The sequence below is a fragment of the Pseudonaja textilis genome, chromosome 16, assembly GCF_049901715.1.
Source record: "Pseudonaja textilis isolate UNSWEBS1 chromosome 16, rPseTex1.2, whole genome shotgun sequence".
Lineage (NCBI taxonomy): Eukaryota > Metazoa > Chordata > Lepidosauria > Squamata > Elapidae > Pseudonaja > Pseudonaja textilis.
Window position 1 is genome coordinate 8,686,837 of NC_142005.1, and position 19,217 is coordinate 8,706,053.

General features: G+C 47.6%; 3 protein-coding genes across 9 annotated transcripts in view; all 3 read right to left on the reverse strand.

Moving 5' to 3' along the window:
- ATP8B2 (ATPase phospholipid transporting 8B2) overlaps positions 1-5,035 on the reverse strand; it is a 49,822-nt gene extending 44,787 nt beyond the window's left edge. The window contains 4 exon segments of the mRNA XM_087913931.1: positions 61-179; positions 465-602; positions 1,453-1,579; positions 4,915-5,035. Of these exon segments, the coding sequence (XP_087770057.1) occupies positions 61-179; positions 465-602; positions 1,453-1,579; positions 4,915-5,019 (489 nt within the window). The 5' untranslated portion in view covers positions 5,020-5,035.
- A 698-nt stretch (positions 5,036-5,733) lies between these two features.
- On the reverse strand, positions 5,734-12,184 carry HAX1 (HCLS1 associated protein X-1). Of its 2 annotated transcripts, none has more exons than XR_015739713.1 (8): positions 12,044-12,184; positions 10,147-10,382; positions 9,261-9,427; positions 9,021-9,078; positions 7,180-7,289; positions 6,485-6,584; positions 6,150-6,266; positions 5,734-5,845 (listed from the first exon to the last, which is right to left on the reverse strand). XR_015739713.1 is itself a non-coding variant. In XM_087914213.1 (8 exons), the coding sequence occupies exons 1-7, from the start codon at positions 12,085-12,087 to the stop codon at positions 6,170-6,172; spliced, it is 804 nt and encodes a 267-aa protein (XP_087770339.1). In that variant the 5' UTR covers positions 12,088-12,175; the 3' UTR covers positions 5,734-5,845; positions 6,150-6,169. The 2 variants fall into 2 exon arrangements, 1 of the variants encoding a protein (XP_087770339.1); XM_087914213.1 differs by having other exon boundaries at positions 6,150-6,244; positions 6,471-6,584; positions 12,044-12,175.
- A 1,326-nt stretch (positions 12,185-13,510) lies between these two features.
- The window catches only part of UBAP2L (ubiquitin associated protein 2 like), a 37,896-nt gene continuing 32,189 nt past the window's right edge, over positions 13,511-19,217 (reverse strand). For all 6 annotated transcript variants that reach the window (XM_087913896.1, XM_087913899.1, XM_087913898.1 and 3 more), the window contains 7 exons: positions 19,059-19,112; positions 18,481-18,562; positions 18,086-18,303; positions 17,282-17,387; positions 16,032-16,099; positions 15,354-15,551; positions 13,511-14,376 (listed from right to left, as the gene is read on the reverse strand). In XM_087913896.1, coding sequence (XP_087770022.1) covers positions 14,281-14,376; positions 15,354-15,551; positions 16,032-16,099; positions 17,282-17,387; positions 18,086-18,303; positions 18,481-18,562; positions 19,059-19,112 — 822 coding nt within the window. In that variant the 3' untranslated portion in view covers positions 13,511-14,280. The remainder of the gene's footprint in view (positions 14,377-15,353; positions 15,552-16,031; positions 16,100-17,281; positions 17,388-18,085; positions 18,304-18,480; positions 18,563-19,058; positions 19,113-19,217) is intronic.

A 19,217-nucleotide genomic window follows, 5' to 3' on the forward strand; every position in this document is an offset into this window, starting at 1 on the left:
TGAGCATGCAAAGGAGAACCGAGATCCCCGCAGCCTGCAGGAGATGTCAGCTCACCTCACCTGGTCAAAAAACCCGTTGGGTATCGACAGGTAAGGGGCCGGGTAGGTGGCAAAGATGGAGGCCGTTTCCCGGGGCCCCGTCACCCTCAGGGTCCCGTTGCTGTAGCTGTAGATGGCGTCTGGTGGGAGAGAGGAAAAAAAAAACCCAAATTAATCCTAGGTCCCCTTCCCAGTCGGCCGTGGAAGATGGGCTTTGAGGTCGTGTGACATGAGAGGGTTGCGCAGCCGGATGAAATGGGAAGGGCTGTTATCGATTCTCAGAACAGCTTCCTCAAGCGACTAGTCCTCAGGGTGTTCCTTTGACCCCAAGATCACCCAAGCTTGGTTGGCTTTGGCCTCTGCAGGACCCCGGGTGGGCGGCCATTGTGACCCCGAAGGGCCCCCCCCCGAGGCGATCTGGTTACCGTAATAAAGGAGGTAGACAGTGCCGGCCCCCAGGAAGGCCCCCAGGAGTTGGATGAGAAAATAAACGGGCAGTTTCCACCAGGGAAACTGAGCCAGGAGGCACAGGGTGAGTGAGAAGGCCGGGTTCAGGTGTCCTCCTAGGAGAAGAGGCAGAGACAGAGACAGAGACAGAGACAGGGAGAAAGAGAGAGAAAGAGAGAGAAAGAGAAAGAGAGAGAAAGAGAAAGAGAGAGAAAGAGAGACAGAGACAGGGAGAAAGAGAGAAAGAAAGAGAGAAAGAGAGAGAGAGAAAGAGAGAGAGAAAGAAAGAGAGAGAGAGAGAAAGAGAAAGAGACAGGGAGAAAGAGAGAGAAAGAGAGACAGAGACAGGGAGAAAGAGAGAGAGAAAGAAAGAGAGAAAGAGAGAGAAAGAGAGAGAAAGAGACAGGGAGAAAGAGAGAGAGAAAGAAAAGAAAGAAAGAAAGGGAAAGGGAAAGACAGACAGAGAGAGACAGGGAGAAAGAGAGAAAGAGAGAAAGAGAGAGAAAGAGAAAGAGAAAGAGAGACAGAGACAGGGAGAAAGAGAGAGAGAAAGAAAGAGAAAGAGAGAGAGAAAGAGAAAGAGACAGGGAGAAAGAGAGAGAGAGAAAGAGAGACAGACACAGAGAGAAAGAGAGAGAGAGAAAGAGAGAGAGAGAGAGAAAGAGAAAGAGACAGGGAGAAAGAGAGAGAAAGAAAAAGAAAGAAAGAAAGGGAAAGGGAAAGACAGACAGAGAAAGACAGGGAGAAAGAGAGAAAGAGAGAGAAAGAGAAAGAGAGAGAAAGAGAAAGAAAGAGAGAAAGACAGACAGAGACAGAGAGAAAGAGAAAGGTTTTGGTCAATCATCACCAACATCGTCATCAACTATTGCAATATTCTCCCACTTTGGTCCCTTGAAGGGGGGTGGGCTTCGACCCCCAGGACTCCCCAACCAGCCGGCTTTCAGAGGGGTTTGCAGGGGGCCCCACCTGAGACGCCCCCCGAGACGTGCACGGCCACCATGACAGCAACCCCGCTGGCTAAGGAGGAACTTAAAAAGTTGCCTTTGGTCCCTTCGCTGGTGACGTTTTGGGCCGAGGCGCTGAGCGTGATGACCTCGAAAAAGAAGAAAAATTGAAATTAATTAGGACTGGCTTGACTCCCACACATTCCTTGTTAAATCACCCTCCCTCCCTCCTTTCCTTCTTATCCCCTCTCCCTTCCTTCCTTCCTTTCATCCTTTCTTCCTTCTTTCTTCCTCTTTCTCTCCTTTCCTTCCTTGCTTCTCTCTCCTTTCCTTCCTCTATCATTTCCATCTCTTTCCTCCCTTCCTCTTTTTCTTCCTTTTTCTCTTCCTCCCTCCCTATCCTTTCTCCCTTCTTCCTCTCTTTTTTCTTCCTTCCCTGTTCCTATTTCTTTCTTCTGTCATTTCCATCACCTCCCTCCCTCCCTCTTTTCCTCTTCCTCCCTCTCTCCTTTTCATCCCATTCTCCCTTCTTCCTCCCTCCCACCCTTTTCTTCCTTCCCTTTTTCTATTCCTTCCTCTCTCATCTCTTCCCTCCCTCTCTCTTTTTCTTCCTCCCCTCCTTCCTCCTCTTCCCTTCCTCTCTCCCTTCTTCCTCCTTTCCTTCCTTCCCTATTCCTTCCTTCCTGTCCTTTCCATCACCTCCCTCCTTCTTCCTTCCCTTCCCTCTCTCTATTCCTTCCTCCATCGTTGCCATCTCCCCCCTCCCTTTCTCCTTTCCTTCCTCTCTTTTTCTCTCTTCCTTTTTTTCTCCCCCTTCCCCTCCCTCCCTCCCTCCTTCCTCCTTTCCTTCCTTCCCTCTCTATTCCGTCCTCTCTCATCTCCATCTCCTCCCTCTCTCCTTTTTCTTCCTCCCCTCCTTCCTCCTCTTCCTTCCTCTCTCCCTTCTTCCTCCTCTCCTTCCTTCCCTAATTCCTCCCTTCCTGTCCTTTCCATCACCTCCCTCCTCCCTCCTTTCTTTCCTTCCTTCCTCTCTCTATTCCTTCCTCCATCGTTGCCATCTCCCCCTCCCTTTCTCCTTTCCTTCCTCTCTTTTTCTCTCTTCCTTTTTTTCTCCCCTTCCCCTCCCTCCCTCCCTCCGCCCCGTTGCTTCTCCTTCCTGCCTCCGCTGATTTTGGGCTCAGCGCTGACCACGTCGGGCATCTTGGACACAATCGATGCCCGGCACACCAAGGACAAAACGAGGTGCCGACCCGAAGGGGGAAAAAAAAAGCCAGGAATGAGCCTACGGGTCAACGGAGCCAAGTTGGCCCAATTGGCAGAGAAGAGGCCAAACCGGATCGCCTGGCTTCCCCGTTCTCGGTTGCGAGTGCGAGGGACGCGCTCCTCCAACCACTCCAGGGCTGGGTGGTGCAAAGAATTAGCAGAAACACTTTCCGCATCCAAAGGAATTTTCCCTCCGGGGTGATTGACAGCCGCAAAGGGGGTCAAGGCTCGGGAAGCACCTAGATACCGACAACTCCCCGCCGCGAGAAATCTAGGCCGCGGGGACGAAGGCTTATTACACTTATAAATAACCTACTTTTCCTTTAGCCGCGCAGATTGGCTTGCTCTTTGATCTCGCTCCCTTTGCAGGCAGGAATCACAGGTATTGCAATTAGGCTGGGGGTCCATTTAGGAGCACGACGGGAGCTCCCGATTCCCCTCGCTAAGCCAGACTGCCGTTAAGTGAGTTTTTGCCCCAGTTTACGACCTTTGCGAAGTGAATCCCTGCGGTTATTACATCAGGAATCCGGCCTCTCCCATTGGCTTGGCTCACCAGAAGGTTGCAAAAGGAGATCACACACACACACACACACACACACACACGGGACACTGCGGCCGTCGTAAATACAAGTCGCCAAGCGTCTGAATTTTGACCAGGTTGGCCAGGGAGATTCAGCAGTGGTCGTAAGTGTGAAGAAAAGTCCCTTTTTTTTTTTTCAGTGCCGTTGTAACTTCAGTCCCTAAATGAGGACTGGAGATTTCCTGGCCTTCGTTATTCCTGTCTGCTTTGCAGCTGTTTATAAGACAACTGAATATTTGCACTTTGAGTTAAAGGTGCACTAGAGAGGGCAAAATATCCCGTCCAAGCAAATAAATAACTTGGCAGGTCAGGATAGGCTGCCGGTGTGAAACACGCCAGTTGTGCAAAAGGAGGTTTATTTACGCCTACCAAAAGCACGCTGGTTTTGACTCAACCGTCTTTGGGTGGAAAGTGGCGTGTTTGATCATTTTATATGTTTCAGAGAAGAGAGAGCTGGAGGAAGGAAGGAAGGAAGGAAGGAAGGAAGGCTGCAAACAGCGCTGGGATTTGTTTTAAAAAGGAGCATAAAAACTGGCAGAGGCTACTCAAAAATGGAAGGAAGGGAGGGAAGGAGGGAGGAAAAGGAAGACAGAAGGAAAGGAAAAGAAGATGGAGGAAAGGAAGATAGAAGGGAAGGAAAAGGAAAGGAAAAGAAAGGAAGATAGAGGAAAGGAAAGAAAGGAAGATAGAAGGAAAGGAAAAGAAGATAGGAAAGGAAGATAGAAGGAAAAGGAAAAGGAAAGGAAAGGAAAAGAAAGGAAGATAGAGGAAAGGAAGATAGGAGGAAAGGAAAAGAAAGGAAGATAGATGAAAGAAAGGAAAGGAAAAGAAAGACAGGAAAGGAAGATAGAAGGAAAGGAAAAGAAGATAGGAAAGGAAGAGAAGGAAAGGAAAAGGAGAGGAAAGGAAGGAAAGGAAGATAGAGGAAAAAAGGAAAGGAAAAGACAGGAAAGGAAGATAGAAGGAAAAGAAAGGAAAGGGGTGGGAAGGATAGGGAAGGAAGGAAGGGGAGAGGGGGGAATGAAGTAGAGGGAAGAATGGAGGGATGAGGGAGGGATAAGGAAAAGGAAGGAAGGAAAGAGAGGCAAGGGAAGGGGGGAAGGAGGGATAGGGATGGATGGATAGAAGAAAGGAAGGGAACGAGGAAGAGAGAGGAGGCAGGAAGGCAGAGAGAAGGAAGAAGGGAAGGATAAGGGGAAGGAAGGAAGGGGGAAGCAAGGGAAAGGAAGAGAGAGGGTAAGAAGGAAGGATAGGGAAGGAAGAAAGGAAGGGAGGGAGCGAGAGGGAAGAAGGGACAGATAAGGGAAAGGAAGGAAGGAAATTTTATTTCTCCATTGCTATAACTTTATTCTCCTCTCTCTCCCTTCGATTTGACAGCAAACTCCTTTCGTTCCCACGTTCGATCTTCATCAAACGTCAACCTTCAATTTTGGGATGTTTTTTTTTCTTCTTCTTCCAAAATTATCCCCCCCCCCCCAAACAAACCCACTCTCCCCACTGCCTCTCCCCAAACCCGACCAACCCACCTGCCGAATTCTCCCCTCCCCCCTCTCTGAACCCCGGATCAGATGCCTTCCCCCCAGGTCAAATTCCATGCATTCCCACCCACCTAAAAGACCCCCTCCCCCCAAAATAACTCACGATTAAAACAAAGACGCCCAGAAACTCGGCCAGGCATTGCCGCAGGAGGTGGCTGCGAAGCCGGCAACGGGTGCGAAGCGTGCCCAGCCAGCGGGCGTAAGGCATGGCAAGAGCCGGGCTGGCGAAGGAGCGGAGGAGGCGGCTGGCGCAGGGCAATATATAGGCAGAGATACGCCGCTGCCAAGCCTTGGCCGGGGCACCGAGGAGGATAATAGCTAAGTTATTCGGGATTGATTAATGACCTGACCAAGCGGTTACGTAAGGGCAAAGGGCAGAAGCGGCCGAGGAACGGGTCACGGGTCAGCGGGTGGGTCTAGATGGCCTCTGGGACTCCTCCCTGGGAGGAGAGGAAGGTAGACTTGCTCGGGGCGGTGGGGGGAGGCTCGTTCGGACAGGGGTTAGGGTCCTCCGCACCCCGGAGGGTTGGGTGTGCGATCGGTTGATTTTGGCACCTTGGCATTCTCCGTCGGCCTTGCCCTTGGCGATGCCGAACGGTAAAAACACACACACGGGCCTCTCTCGCACGCAGGACACGCCCAAGGAGAGTCCTGACAGGTTGGAGGGTGGGGGGCAAGAATTGCACTGCCCCGAAGTCGGGCACGGGGGACGGGACGGGGAGACATTGGGGAGGAGGGGCTGAGGTTGGTCCCGGAAGGGAATTCTGGCTGGTTTGGGGTTTGAATCTAGGATTTTAAAAAAGGGGGGAGAATTTAAAAACATTTTTTTAGGGATCTCTGCTGGGGAAAAAAGGCTGATGAAAGACCCCCTCCCCAAATCTTCAAAGGGAGAGAAGAAAAAAACAGCACGCAGACCAACCTCAAGCATAAATAAAGTTTTTTTTTTAATTTGTCCTATATTTTTTTTTTCCAAGCTACGAAGACGATGATCAAGGAAGAGGAGACAGAAGCGAACTCAGGAAATGCACAGAAACCTGGGGGGGGAAAAATGACAATATATATACGTATATTATTCATACATACATACATACTCCTTCCTATTTTCCACACAACAACCCTGTGAGGTGGGCTGAGAGGGAGGGACTGGGCCCAAGTCACCCAAACTGGCCTCCGTGCCTAAAGCGGGACTAGAACTCACCGTCTCCTGGGGATTGGCCCAAAGTCACCCCCGCCGGCTTTCATGGCTAAGGCAGGACTAGAACTCGCCGTCTCTAGCCTTCCCTGCTCCCTCGAACGGACGCTGGGCAAGGCTTAAGACGGGGGAAATGCCGTCCTTACCTGCCTCTCTGCCAGCAGAATTATTGGTTCGGGAACCAGCGGCGGAAAAAGCTGTTGAGAATCGAACTCGTGTCACTCAGGTCTCCTTCGGGCCGGAGATGAACGGAGCCGGATCACCTGTAAAATACCGGAGGGGGGAAAATTCTTCACTCATCTTATATTCCCTTTTTTTTTTCCTCCTTAAAGAGCTTTTCCCCTTCCTGATGCGTTGGCTTGCCAACATTTTTCCAATGTACCGGTTGCCCCATGAGGACTAGAAACATGTGTTGGCAAGCCTTTGGGGCCAAAATCAAATCAAAATTAAAAATAAAGGGTGGCAGTTTGGAAAACTTTACCTGGGGCTCTCGGCAGGCTGCCGTCAGGGGCCAAGCTCCGAGTCACGACCGTCTCCTCGTGGCCCTGGCTGTCCCGCACCGTCCGGCGTTCCTCCACCGTCTGAATTAAAACCGGGGCGCCCCAAAAAATCAAAACCAAAAAGCCAGAAATTCAGACAAAAAAACAAAACAAAACAAAAACGGGCTTTGGGCTTTTTTGTTTTGTTTTTTTTTGTCTGAATTTCTGGCTTTTTTTTTGAGTTTTCTGGAGTTTTTCCTGAGGGAAACCACGAGGACTAGAAACTTGGAGTGTTTTGTTTTGTTTTGTGAAAAACGGCTTTTGCCTTTGAAGAAAAAAAGGGGGGGAGCTTTTCTCCTGAGGGAAACCATGAGGGCTAGAAACTTGGGTTTTTTTGTTTTGTTTTGTGAAAAAAAATGGGCCTTTGGCTTTGAAGAAAAAAAGTGTGTGGGGGGAGTTTTTCCTGAGGGAAACCATGAGGACTAGAAACTTGGGGGGTTTGTTTTGTTTTGTGAAAAAACCGGCTTTCGGCTTTGAAGAAAAAAAAGTGGGGGGGAGTTTTTCCTGAGGGAAACCATGAGGACTAGTAACTTGCTTTTTTTTTTTTTTTTGGTTTTGTTTTGGTTTTGGAAGCGGCGTGGTTTTGAGCCCCGCCAACCCAGCTCCCTGGCCGAATAAGGGGCCCTTCGGCGCTCACCCCATCCGGCGCCATCACTTTCGTGACCGAGACGCTTTTGAAATACGACCGGGACTGGGCGGGAGGAAGGATGGCCTGCAAACCTCTGGAAGTCACTTGAGAATCGAGATCTGGAAAGGGGGAAAAAAGGAAAAAAAAGAAAATGAGATCCAGAGAAGAAGAAAAAAAGGAGAGGAAAAAAAAAATATCAAACTTTTAACTATGGCACATTATGGGTTTTGGAGTCTGAGCGGTGCGTTAAGTCAAACGTGGGGAGGTCCTCGAGTTACGACGGTAAGGAAGCCCCGCCCCTTAATGGTTGTACGGCGTGACTTGTCAACATCAAGCATCACGAAACCGATTTTATGGCCTGGTTTTCCCCACCCCTATGGCAGTCATTAAGTGACTCAACGTGGTCATTAAGTGAATTTGCCAGCATTAAACAAAACCCTGCGGTGGGAAGGCTCTGGGCCTTTCAGGAAACCAGGCAGTTAAGTATCTGAGGGGTTTCAAGGTACCTTTGGTCACTAAGAGAGAACTTGGTCGTTAAGTCAAGGACTCCCCCTTCAGTGCAAGCACTCACCGGAATGCTTTTAAGTTATAACGCCGCTCGGCCAGAAGACAAAAAATAAAAATAAAAATAAAGGCAGCTTCTGCATTTGTTCTGCAACAATGAGGACTAGAAACTTGGGAGTGGAGCTGCCCGAAAACACTTTGGAAAAAGGCATAAATAGGGTGTTGTAACTTTTGAGTTGACAATTTAGTTCTAAAGCGTTTATCTATCCCTCCGCGTGAGATTAGGTGAGAAAAGGACGGTTAATGATTAATCCGAAGTCATAAATGGGGTTATTTTTAAAAGGTTTGGCTGCAAAGAGAAGATTCCTTCCCCAGATATTTATTTCTTTGAGCTCCTGCGTCAGTCAAGTGGCCAGCAGTGTATCTGGTGGCAGGGAGTCCCAGAGTCCCCTTCATACCAGATAAGATGTACTGTAGCTTGGTAGGCCTGGCCAATGTTTTATTTATTAGAATTCGTCAAAAACAAAAACAAGAAGAATAAAAGAATAAAAAATACAATGACAGGGACGATACACACATCAAAATTTTACCAATTTTGGTTAAGAATGTTTGTATTACAATAGGTGTAAGCAACCCAATATTAGCTTTTTTTTTCCTTTTCTTTTTCTTTCTCTCTTTTTCTTTTTCTTTTCTTTCTTTTCTTCTTTTTCTTTCTTCTTTTCTTTCTTTTTTTTCTTTTTCTTTCTCTCTTCTTTCTTTCTCTTTTTCTTTTCTGTCTTTTTCTCTCTTTTCTTTCTTTCTATGTATATGTATGCGTGTGTGTATGTATGTGTGTGTGTGTATATATATATATATATTTGTTTTCTTAAGTTTTCGCGGGTACTTACATGTATGGTATTCAGCTTTGTTCGGGTATTTTCGGGTATTATATATATATTATATTCCCTTGTCATGTGTTTTGTTTTTAGATTGTTTTCAATTAATGTATATATTAGAGTTTTAAAATGTTTCTACACCTTTATGTATTTTATATACATCTCTTATCTATCTACCTACCTGCCTGCCTGCCTGCCTGCCTGTATCTATAGTTTTTTTTTTAATGTTTTCACTTTGGAGATTTTCGCTTTTACGAGTTTGCACCTTTGTCTTCCACTTTCTTGTGCTGATCTATGGGACCTAACGAAGGACTTGATTGATCGGCTATCAAGAGCTTTAAAATAAAGAACTGCCAATATTCGGAAGAAGCTCTCCATTCTGAATCCCACAAGAGCCTGAAACGCCCCAAATATTTGTCCCCGGGGTGGTGGTGTTATCATTAGATCTTCCCTTAAAATTCAGCCTCTAACCTCCGTCCTCTTTGCGAGAATTTTTCAGATCGGGGTCATTCGACTGGCTCTCTTGAAACTGCAGAAAAAGAAGAAAGAGAGAGGGGGGAAAAAGATTATCAGATTGCTAAGAAAAATGAAATAAAATATTGAACCTCTTGGGAGTGTTTGGACAATTAAAGGAAATGGAGACTGTCCAAGTGGGGCTTTGCAGGAGCCAGTTTCTCCCTCCCCTCCGCAGCCCACGACAGCCCCACGCACCCCTTGGAAAGGGGCCCAAGGCCGTCCCCCCGAAATGGGGGGGTTCGGACGCTCGTCTGCGCTGGGCCTTGGGCTGTCCGGGAACTTCAGCATCGAATTGCGGAGGGTCTGTCCCTTGTCAGCAGGAGGGGCGGAGGGTGGCGGGCAGCATTCCAAACGAGGGAATTCTGGGTAAAAAAAGGAAAATTGGAAGTTCATATTCAGAAGCAAATGGGGGGGGTGGAATGGAAGGAAAGAAGGAAGAAAAAGAGGAGAAATAGAAGGAAGGGAGGGAGGGAGGAAGAAGAAAGGATGGATGGATGGAAGGAAGAGAGGGAAGGAAGAAAAGAAGGAAGGAGGAAGGAATAGAGAAAGGAAGGAAGGAAAAGAGAGGAAAAAGGAAAGGGGAGCAGAGAGGGAAGGAAAGGAGAGGGAAGAATAAAGAGAGAAAGTAAGAAAGAGGGAAGGAAGGAAAGGAAGGAAGCAGGGAGGGTGGGAAGTCAGGAATAGAGAGAGGAAGGAATAGAGAGAAAGAAAGGAAGCAGGGAGGAAGGGAAGAGTAGAGACAGGAAGGAAATGGAAGTAGGAAGGAATAGACCAAACTAAGGAAGGAAGGAAGGAAGGAAGGAAGGAAGGAAGGAGGGAGGGAGGGAGGGAGGGAGGAAGGAAGGAAGGAAGGAAGGAAGGAAGGAAGGAAGGAAGGAAGAAGGAAAGAGGGAGGGAGGGAGGGAGGAAGGAAGGAAGGAAGGAAGGAAGGAGGAAGGAAGGAAGGAAGGAAGGAAGGAAGGAAGGAAGGAAGGAGGGAGGGAGGGAGGGAGGGAGGGAGGGAGGAAGGAAGGAAGGAAGGAAGGAAGGAAGGAAGGGCTTCAAAACGCTGGACCCCTCCAGATCCCAACTGGGCACCCACCAAAGGACGGGGGAGGCAGACTCCGGGTTCCGATGTCATTGAAGAAGTGGTTAAAGTCCCGGAAGAGCTCCTGGAAACCGAATTGGTCATGGAAGTGAATCCCGCCTGGCTCAAAAGTGAAGCCGAAACTGAAGCCGTCGGGGAAAAATTGGTTTTCCTGAAAATCCAGATCGTCCTCATCGTCTTCATCGTCCTCATCATCCCGGGTGAAATTCCCCCAAAAGGGGTCGGGGGTCCTGAGAGAGAGAGAGAGAGAGAGATGGTAGAGGTAGATAGGTATTGATATCTACCTATCATTCATGTCTATCTATATCTATATGTCAAGTTGTCTGCCTTTTTACATAATGTCTGTCATTTATCTATACATCTAACATATATCTGATATCCATCTTTTTGTCTGTCTGTCTGTCTAATCCATCTACTTTTCTTTCCTTCCTTCCTGTCTACATGCCTTCTTTCTCTTTCTCTTCCTTCCTTCCTTCTTTATCATCTATCTCTTCTATACATAATCTCTCTTTCATCTATCTATCTATCTATCTATCTATCTATCTATCTATCTATCTATCTATCTATCTGTCATCTATTGCTATTCATCTATCATCTGTATCTGTCCTTCTATCCTCCATCAAACTGATAATTTATCATCCATCATCATGTATCTCTGTGTCTATCTACCTACTTATCTATCATCTCTTTATCTATCTATCTATCTATCCATCTGTCTATCTTCTTTCTCCCATCCATCCAACATCCATCTATCATCTATATCTATGTATCTATATCAAATTCTTTGAATTGTACCCCAAATCCCCACTGTATCGTTCTTTACACAGAACTTTTAAAGAAAGAAACAATAAAAGAGGCCAAATGGACTAAAACTAATGCAAACAAGGATTTGATTTCCAAGGAGGTCTGGGTGTGTGTGTGTCAACCCAGGAAGGACCCAGGTTCAAATCCTGAAGCTCAGGGGTGTGTGTGTGTGTGTTGGGGATTAGTCTGGGCCCAGCCTACCTCACAAGGTTGTTGTGAAGGTTAAAGGGAGGAATGATACACACACACACACACACATATAATTTTTGTTATACACACACACACACACACATTACACATACAAACACACACTACACAAACATATATACACACATTACACACACACATTACACAAAACACACATATACACACAAATTACACAAATACACACATTACAAACACATATACACACAAATTACACACATATATACACATTACACATACAACCGCACACATTTAGACACACTACACACACATATACACACACACACACACACATTACGCAAATACACACACATATACACACACACAGAGACATACACATTACACATGCAAACACATATACACAAACACACATATATACACATTGCACACACATTACACAAACACACACATGTGTATGTATTTGTGTATGTATATATATATATATTTGTGATGTGTATGTGTGTGCGTGTGTGTGTGTGTGTGTGTATGTATGTATGGCATTCAGCTTTGTTCGGGTATTTTCCCACGTCATTGTAGTTGTGCTTTTAAAGTTGCTACAACTTTATATATATATATATATAAATACATACACACCACACATATACATACATACACAAATATATATATACATACACACGACACATATATCCCTCCCAGACAAGGGGGGGGGGGCTCGTCTATGGATCGGGCCACAGCTCCCCCTCCCCTCCCGGGGCAGGGGATGATGGAGTCGGTGGTCCAACCCACCCTGGAAAGCGACAGGCCAGGAATGGGCTCAACCCATCGCAGGCGCCTGGAAGGCTTCTGGGGCGGGAAAGGGGGAGCACCCCGCGCCCCAGACCCCCAGAGCGGCCGACCCATCCAGGGGACCCCCGTGTCTCACCTCCGGAAGCCGAAAAAGCCTCGGAAAAGGTCGAAAACGCTCATTCCGCCGAGCGGCCGTAAAGCGACGCCCTCTCTCCCAGCACAGCTTTCACTTCCGCCACCCCGTCGCGAAAGGCCCCTTCCGCCGTAAAGCAGGCCTCCCTTTTTTTACATCGTCCCGCTCGAGCCAAACGTCACTCTCGAAGCGACGTTTCTCCCTCTGGGAGACTTCAACTCCCAGGATCCTTCAGCCGGCGAAGTTCAAGCAAAGCCGGCGAAGCAAAGCGAGCTGAGGAACTCTGGGAGTTGAAGTCCGCGCCAATTGAAGCCGCTAATCCCGCTGCTCTAGATTTGTCTTTTATACACTGTTGTGTCAGGAAAAAAAAAAGCAAACTTAAAAATAAACCTTTTAAAAAACAAACCCATTTTTCCCGCATTTCCTGGCGAGTCTCCAAGGGAGGGCCTCCGTTAAGCCTTGATTTCAGTTGTCAGTCAATACGGTATTCTGAATTTGGCTGAAAATCCATTATTTAAGATCTATCTATCAGAGGATTTTGTCCTTTTTCAGTTATAAACTCAAAATAAAATAAAATATTGGAAAGAAGCTTCTGCACAGCCTCCATTCCCATTTGCTAAAGGAACTTCTTAAAAAAATAATTTTTATCCGAACCTCTAAAAACCTCTGTGTTCCGTATTTTTAGTTCCAATCTGGTGAATTACACATAATTCGTGTCAATTGCAATCATATTATTTGCTATTGGAACCCCTTTTTAAAAAATTATTTTCAAGAACTTCTCCAAAAACCGATTAAAAAAGAGATAGATGATTTGTTCTCGGTCTAGTTAAATCCCCGTTATAAAGGGCCAATTTTCTCGTATTGTTAAAGCCGTTCAGCAAATATTGTTTTATCGTATGTGCCCCATCAGAAAATTGCCATAAACTTCTGCCCAAATTATGTATAACATTTAATTTAAGGTCAAAGGTCTGTTTGGTGTTTCTAATTTTCTCCTCTCCTGGGATCAATATTATGGCCCCCCAATTTTCATCTTGGTCTTCTCTTTTTTTTGTGGACAAACACAATTTCCCACCAACCCTGCCCGATCCGGGACGGGTCCATCCTGGACCAAATTGGGACGCCAGCCGTTTACCTTCGTTATGCCGTGACGGTTTGTAAAATCATGTGACTGACTCGCTTTCGCGTTTCTTTTGCGTGCAGATTGGCGGGGTGGGACACAACCGTTAGAGAACTTTTAAAAATCCAGGATTTAAATTCCTCCCCACCCCCCACACACCTCCAAAAGTATGTGGTAAATTCAAATGGTCGCTAATTCGAGCAAGACGTTCTATGGCCAATCAAGGAATGAACTGTCCTCTGGTTTCAAGACCCAAAAGTTGGAATGGGCCGAGAAGGGGTGTGTGTGTGTGTGTGTGTGTGTGTGTGTGAAACAACCACCCTTCCAAAAAAAATCCACTGCACGTCCAGAAAAACAGAATGGGGTTTTCATTTTTATATACAAGACACATTTATCCATTAAATTTAGAACACAGTACAAAAAAAACCACTTCAACTAATTAATCTTACAACGCGGTTCAGATCAATTACTGCTCTTATTCCTAATAATAGAGGAGGGGAGGGAAGCGGGAAGGGCAGGGAGGGGATTCCAGCTGTTTGCCTCCTTTGGATTAGCTGGGCAGTAATTCATTTATTTATTTTTGGGGTGGGGGGTGTCGGTGGGCAAGGCGGTGGGAGGGGCGAGTCGAGGAGTAGAAAACAAAACAGAAAGGGGGAAAAAAAAAGGATAAAAATAAAATAAACCAAAAAAACACAAAAAGGCCCCTAAAAACGGCTTTCTCTGAATGAACGCAGGGAAGGGAGGGAGAGAAAAAAGAGAGAGAGAGAGAGAGAGAAAGAGGAGAAAAAGAAAAGGTACAAATTCTATATTACATACGATAAAAGAGGATGAAAAGAAAGAGGGGAGGAAAGAGGGAGGAACGTTCTGGCCTGGTGCAAGGCCGCCTCCCAAGGCTTTGCTAGGCCGTGCCCGGGGCGGGGGGGCAGGGGGAGGGAGGCACTCTCCCGGGGGTGGGGGTGGTGGTGGAGGGAGGGGCAGGGGCTCGTTCCTTCTTCTTTTGGAGGGGTCTCTTGTCGTTCTTCTTCTGCCGGTCTCTTGGTTGAAGTGTCGCTGCTGCTGCCGCTGCCGCTGCTGCTTCTGGCGTGGGGAGAATGAGGAAGGGAAGGGAGAGAGGGGGGCGCCCTCAGTTGGCACCCCAGTTGTAGCTGTTGTAGGCTGACTTGTTAGCCTGCGATTTCTGCGGGATGGAACTGCCTTGGCTGCGCTGGCCGGTGCTACTCTGCAAGGGGAGGGGGAAGGAAAAAAAGAGGGGGGAAACGGAAGAAAAGGGGTTGAGGGTCAGGCCAATAGCGCCTCTGACCTCCCCCACATCCCCTTCCACACTCCGGAGCGAGTCAAGCCGCGAATTCCAGAATCGAGGGGGGTGGGGGGAACATATTGGTTAAATTCTTGCATCCAGCGGCTCTGGAAAGTTTTACAATCCCATACGAAAAGAGGACATTATAAGGATGGGAACGTTAAGACAGGCGTTTTTTTCTAGTTTTTGTAGTATTTATATATAGTTTTTTTTAAAAAAAAATATATCGTAAGCTTCCCAGACTTAACCTAGGGTGAAATGGGTGGACCAATAGGCTTTGACAGACAGACAGATGATAAAAGACAGGTAGATTTAGAATGATAGGTGGGTAGGTAGGTAGGAAAGACAGAAGGAGAGAGAGACAGAGAGGGAGAGAGAGAGAGTTATATAGATATAGAGAGATTTATAGAGGTGGTTAGAAACAGAGATATCTGAGATAGATGATATAGGTAGAAATAGATATCTTAGATAATCTGAGATACAGATGATATAAATATACACAGATAAGATAGATGGATGGATGGATGGATGGATGGATGGATGGATGGAGAGATGGACAGATTAGATAGATAGATAGATAGATAGATAGATAGATAGATAGATAGATAGATAGATAGATAGATAGGTCAGGTTAGAAGGACAATAGAGATAGATGATAGACAGACAGGGATGATAAACAGGCAGGTAGGTACACAATACATACGCACACCCACACGGAGAGAAAGAGAGAGACAGGCAGGTTACATAGACAGACAGGCAAGCCGACTGATGGATGATAGATCAGATACCTAGAGGACAGGTACGTAGGCAGGCAGGCACAGTGCCAGCCTATAGACAGTTCTGGGTTCACAGGTGGGAGCCGGTGACGAGTCCATCTCAGGTGCAGATCCCCTCCTTACCTGCCCGTCTTGCTGCAAATGGTGATGCAAGATTTGGGAATGAGGTTGTTGGTGGGGGGTCAGGATGTGCATGAAGGGAGCCGGGGGGTAGGCCGCAGCTGTGGCAGGGTTGATGGGGCCCCCGCTGCCCAGCGCCGACGGCAAGTTGAAGGAGGCGGCGGGCGTCCCGGTGTGGAATCCCTGCTTCTCAAAGGACTGCTGCAGAAGAAAGGAAAACGGGGTGGTGGTGGGGGGGTTGATTTGGGGTACAGGGCGGCTCACACGCTCTCTGGCCCCAAACTGGACAACTCGTGGACTTCAACTCCCAGAATTCCCCAGCCCAGTCGCTGAGATGGCTTTTCTATGCCTAAGGCGGGACTAGAACTCCCCGTCTCCTGGTGATTGGCCCAAAGTCACCCAGTTGGCTTTCATGCCTAAGGCGGGACTAGAACTCCCAGTCTCCTGGTGATTGGCCCAAAGTCACCCAGCTGGCTTTCATGCCTAAGGCGGGACTAGAACTCCCCGTCTCCTGGTGATTGGCCCAAAGTCGTGCAGCCGAATGCCATGCTTAAGGCAGAACTAGAACTCAGTGCCTCCTGGTTTCTAGTCCAAAACCTTAACCACTAGGCCAGACTGGCTCTTATCCCTATAATCTTTTTATTGTCTTCCAGGCCATGCGAATTCTTCACGGCTACCAACCTGCGTTTTAGAATAGACAGAGCCAGAGATATCAGGCACTCCTGTGTTACTGGATGTTACGGAAACTCCTGGAGAAAAAGGAGCCAAATTAGCCATCTTAATTAATTAATCAATCAGAATTAAGCATCTAAAACGCACTTGGGGGGGGGGTTAGAATCTTGTGCAGCCAATAGGAATCGTCTGTAAACCTCTTTAATTTTGTAGGCAGTCTGGGAGACCTCTCACAAAAGCAGCAACGGAGAGGTCTACGGTCTCGGGCGAGCTCGTCCCAGGTTTCAACGGGTAGGCTGCCCCTGCACCTGGAAGCTTTTTGGGGATTCAAGTCGGAGACCCTGACTGACACCTCCGTGGAATCGGAAGCGCAAGCTCGACTTGCAACCGTTCTAAGTTACCTCAGGATGGGAAAACGGGACTGTTTTTTTCAGAGTTATGACCTTTGCGGCCTCCCTGTGGGTCACGAGATCAAAATACAGGCGCGGGGCGACTGTCTCATATTTATGACGGTTGACGTGTCCCTGGGTCACGCAATCCCCTTCGGACGAGCCCAAGCTGGATTCGCTTTAATGCCCCCGTTACTAGCTTGAGAACTGCAATGATTCACTTAGTGATGGCAGCCGGGAAGGTCATAAAGCGGGGCCAAAATTCACTGAACCACCGCCTCTTGACAACTCCTAAAATATTTCTAGGGTCTTTTTTGGGGTTGCCAACAGAAAGGGAGGGGGAGAAAGGGGGTTGAAAGAGCAGTGCGGCAGCTTGGAAATCGAAAGTGCATTCCATAAATGGTTTCTCAGAGATAGTAACCAGGTGACTGAAGTTTTAAAACGTTCTAATTGGAGAATATGATGGATGACTCTGGGCTATGGATGTGTCCCATTGGAGAATATGAATTAGGATACACTCAGGGGGTGGGAAGGGGGGAAATCGGGGTCAACGGGGACAGTGAATGAGGTGTCTCAGAGTCCACTACACCCAGGTGGTGCCGGACATGTTAACTCCCAATAAATCCTTTTGAAGTTTTGGAAGTTTGGCTTGAAACTCAGGATTTAATTGGGAGCAACTGCCAGAATCCTGACAGCCTCGCTTTTTGGAAGATAAATTTTAGGCCTCAATCACGGTCGTTGAGCCAAGAACTACCGATACAGAATTTAGGAAGCGGCCACCTGAACGGACCCCCGAAAGCATCAAAAAGCGCGAACTGGCTTCAGTTCCTTGAAAACCGAAGCCCCCTGCCCGCTTTAAAACCTCCTTACCCGTGCTATATCCGTGGGACCCATAACCACTGGCTTGCTGAAATGGGGCGGCCGAGGCATTCACGCTGACGTTGACACTGTGCTGTTTGGAAGAAGTAGGGGCGACCTGGGGGGGAAAGCAGATAGATGGAAGATAGATAGACAGACAGATAGATAAAGAAGAAATGGGTAGGGACAGAGAAAAAGAACAGAGAGGGAGATGTGTGAAAGGGAATGGATGGACAGATTAGGTAGGTAGGTAGGTAGGTAGATAGGTAGATAGACAGACAGATAGATAAAGAAGAGATGGAAAGAGATAAAGAGAAAGAATAAGAGAGGGAGATGTGTGAAAGGGAATGGATGGATGGATGGACAGATTAGATAGATAGATAGATAGATAGATAGATAGATAGATAGATAGATAGACAGACAGACAGATAAAGAGATGGATAGGGACAGAGAGAAAGAATAGAGAGGAAGATGTGTGAAAGCGAATGGATGGATGTATGGACAGATTAGATAGATAGATAGATAGATAGATAGATAGATAGATAGATAGATAGATAGATAGATAGATAGATAGATAGGCAGGCAGGCAGACAGACAGACAGACAGAGAAGAGATGGATAGGGATAGAGAGAAAGAATATAGAGGGAGATGTGTGAAAGGGAATGGATGAATGGATAGATTAGAGATAGATTAGATAGATAAGAGAGAGAGAGAGAGAGAGAGAGAGAATATGAGCTGGGGAAGAGGGAAGGAGGAAGGGAAGGGGGAGAGGCAGGAAGGGGGCTCACATCCCCCTTAATCCCACAGCACACTCACGGGAAAGACAGCGGGCCCGTACTGAAAGGTGCTGGGCAGCCCAGGAACCCCGGTGTAGTAGGGCAGGCTGGTGTAACTGTAGCCGGGCGGTAAGGCCGGGTTGAGGAACGTCTGTTGGGTGGTGTGATGCGTTTGGGTCTGGTTCTGTTGAGGCTGGGCCAGCGTGGTCGCCGGCGCGGGGGAAGAGGCATCGCCTCGGCCAAATTTCGTGAGATCACCTGGAAGAGGAAAGAGGGGGACCGTGGGGTTAAGGCGGGGGGCTGTCCCGGGTGTCGCAAATCCGTGCCGTGTGTGTTGTGCCGGATGGCAAGAGCTGAACCAGGCGAAAGATCTGATCTGTCGTCTGTTTGCCCCGGAAGGAATCTCGCTCCCTTGGTGGTCTCCACTCCTCTTACCAGAATACGGATTGCTGTTCAAGGTGGCGTCTCTTCCGGTCAGCGGGGTGGTTGGTGTGGGGAAGGGGATACTGTAGTAATCCTGGAAGGAAGGGAGGGAGGGAGGAGAGGTGAGGAAGGGGACGCCTCATGACGTTTGCAGATTTTACAATAAAAGTAGGAGGAAAAAAGATACCAAATTTAGATATTTTTCCCCCCTTTAAAGAGAATCCTCGCAGCTAATTTACAACGCTTCATTTAGTGACCTTACAACAGCCCTTTAAAAAGGCACTTGGGGCCGCTTTTCACAGTTGGGACTTGTGAGGCAACCCCAGAGTTCACCCGATCAAGATTCAGTCAACTTGGCGACTCGTATTTATGACGGTCGCAGCATTCCCGTGATCCCCTTTGGAGACCTTCTGACAAGCGGTCCGTTGGGAAGCCTAATTCACAAGCGCGGTTGATTCACGGAACAACGGTGGCAAAAGAAGTCCGTCAAACGGGGCAAAGGTTCATCGCGTCCCCCTTAGCAACGGAAATGCTCCATGGTGGTCGTAGGTCGAGGACTAGCCTGTTGGGGAAGGCTGGCTGGAACTCACCAAGGGGAACCTTGTCTGAAGCATCTGTAAGTCATCGTAGCCGTAAACTTGTGGCTGCAAATAGAAACCGAGTGAGTTACAAAGAAGTTGAGAGAGAGGCAGAAGTGAGGAATTCTCCAAAACGTTTCAAATGAGATTATTGTTATTATTTTGGGATGC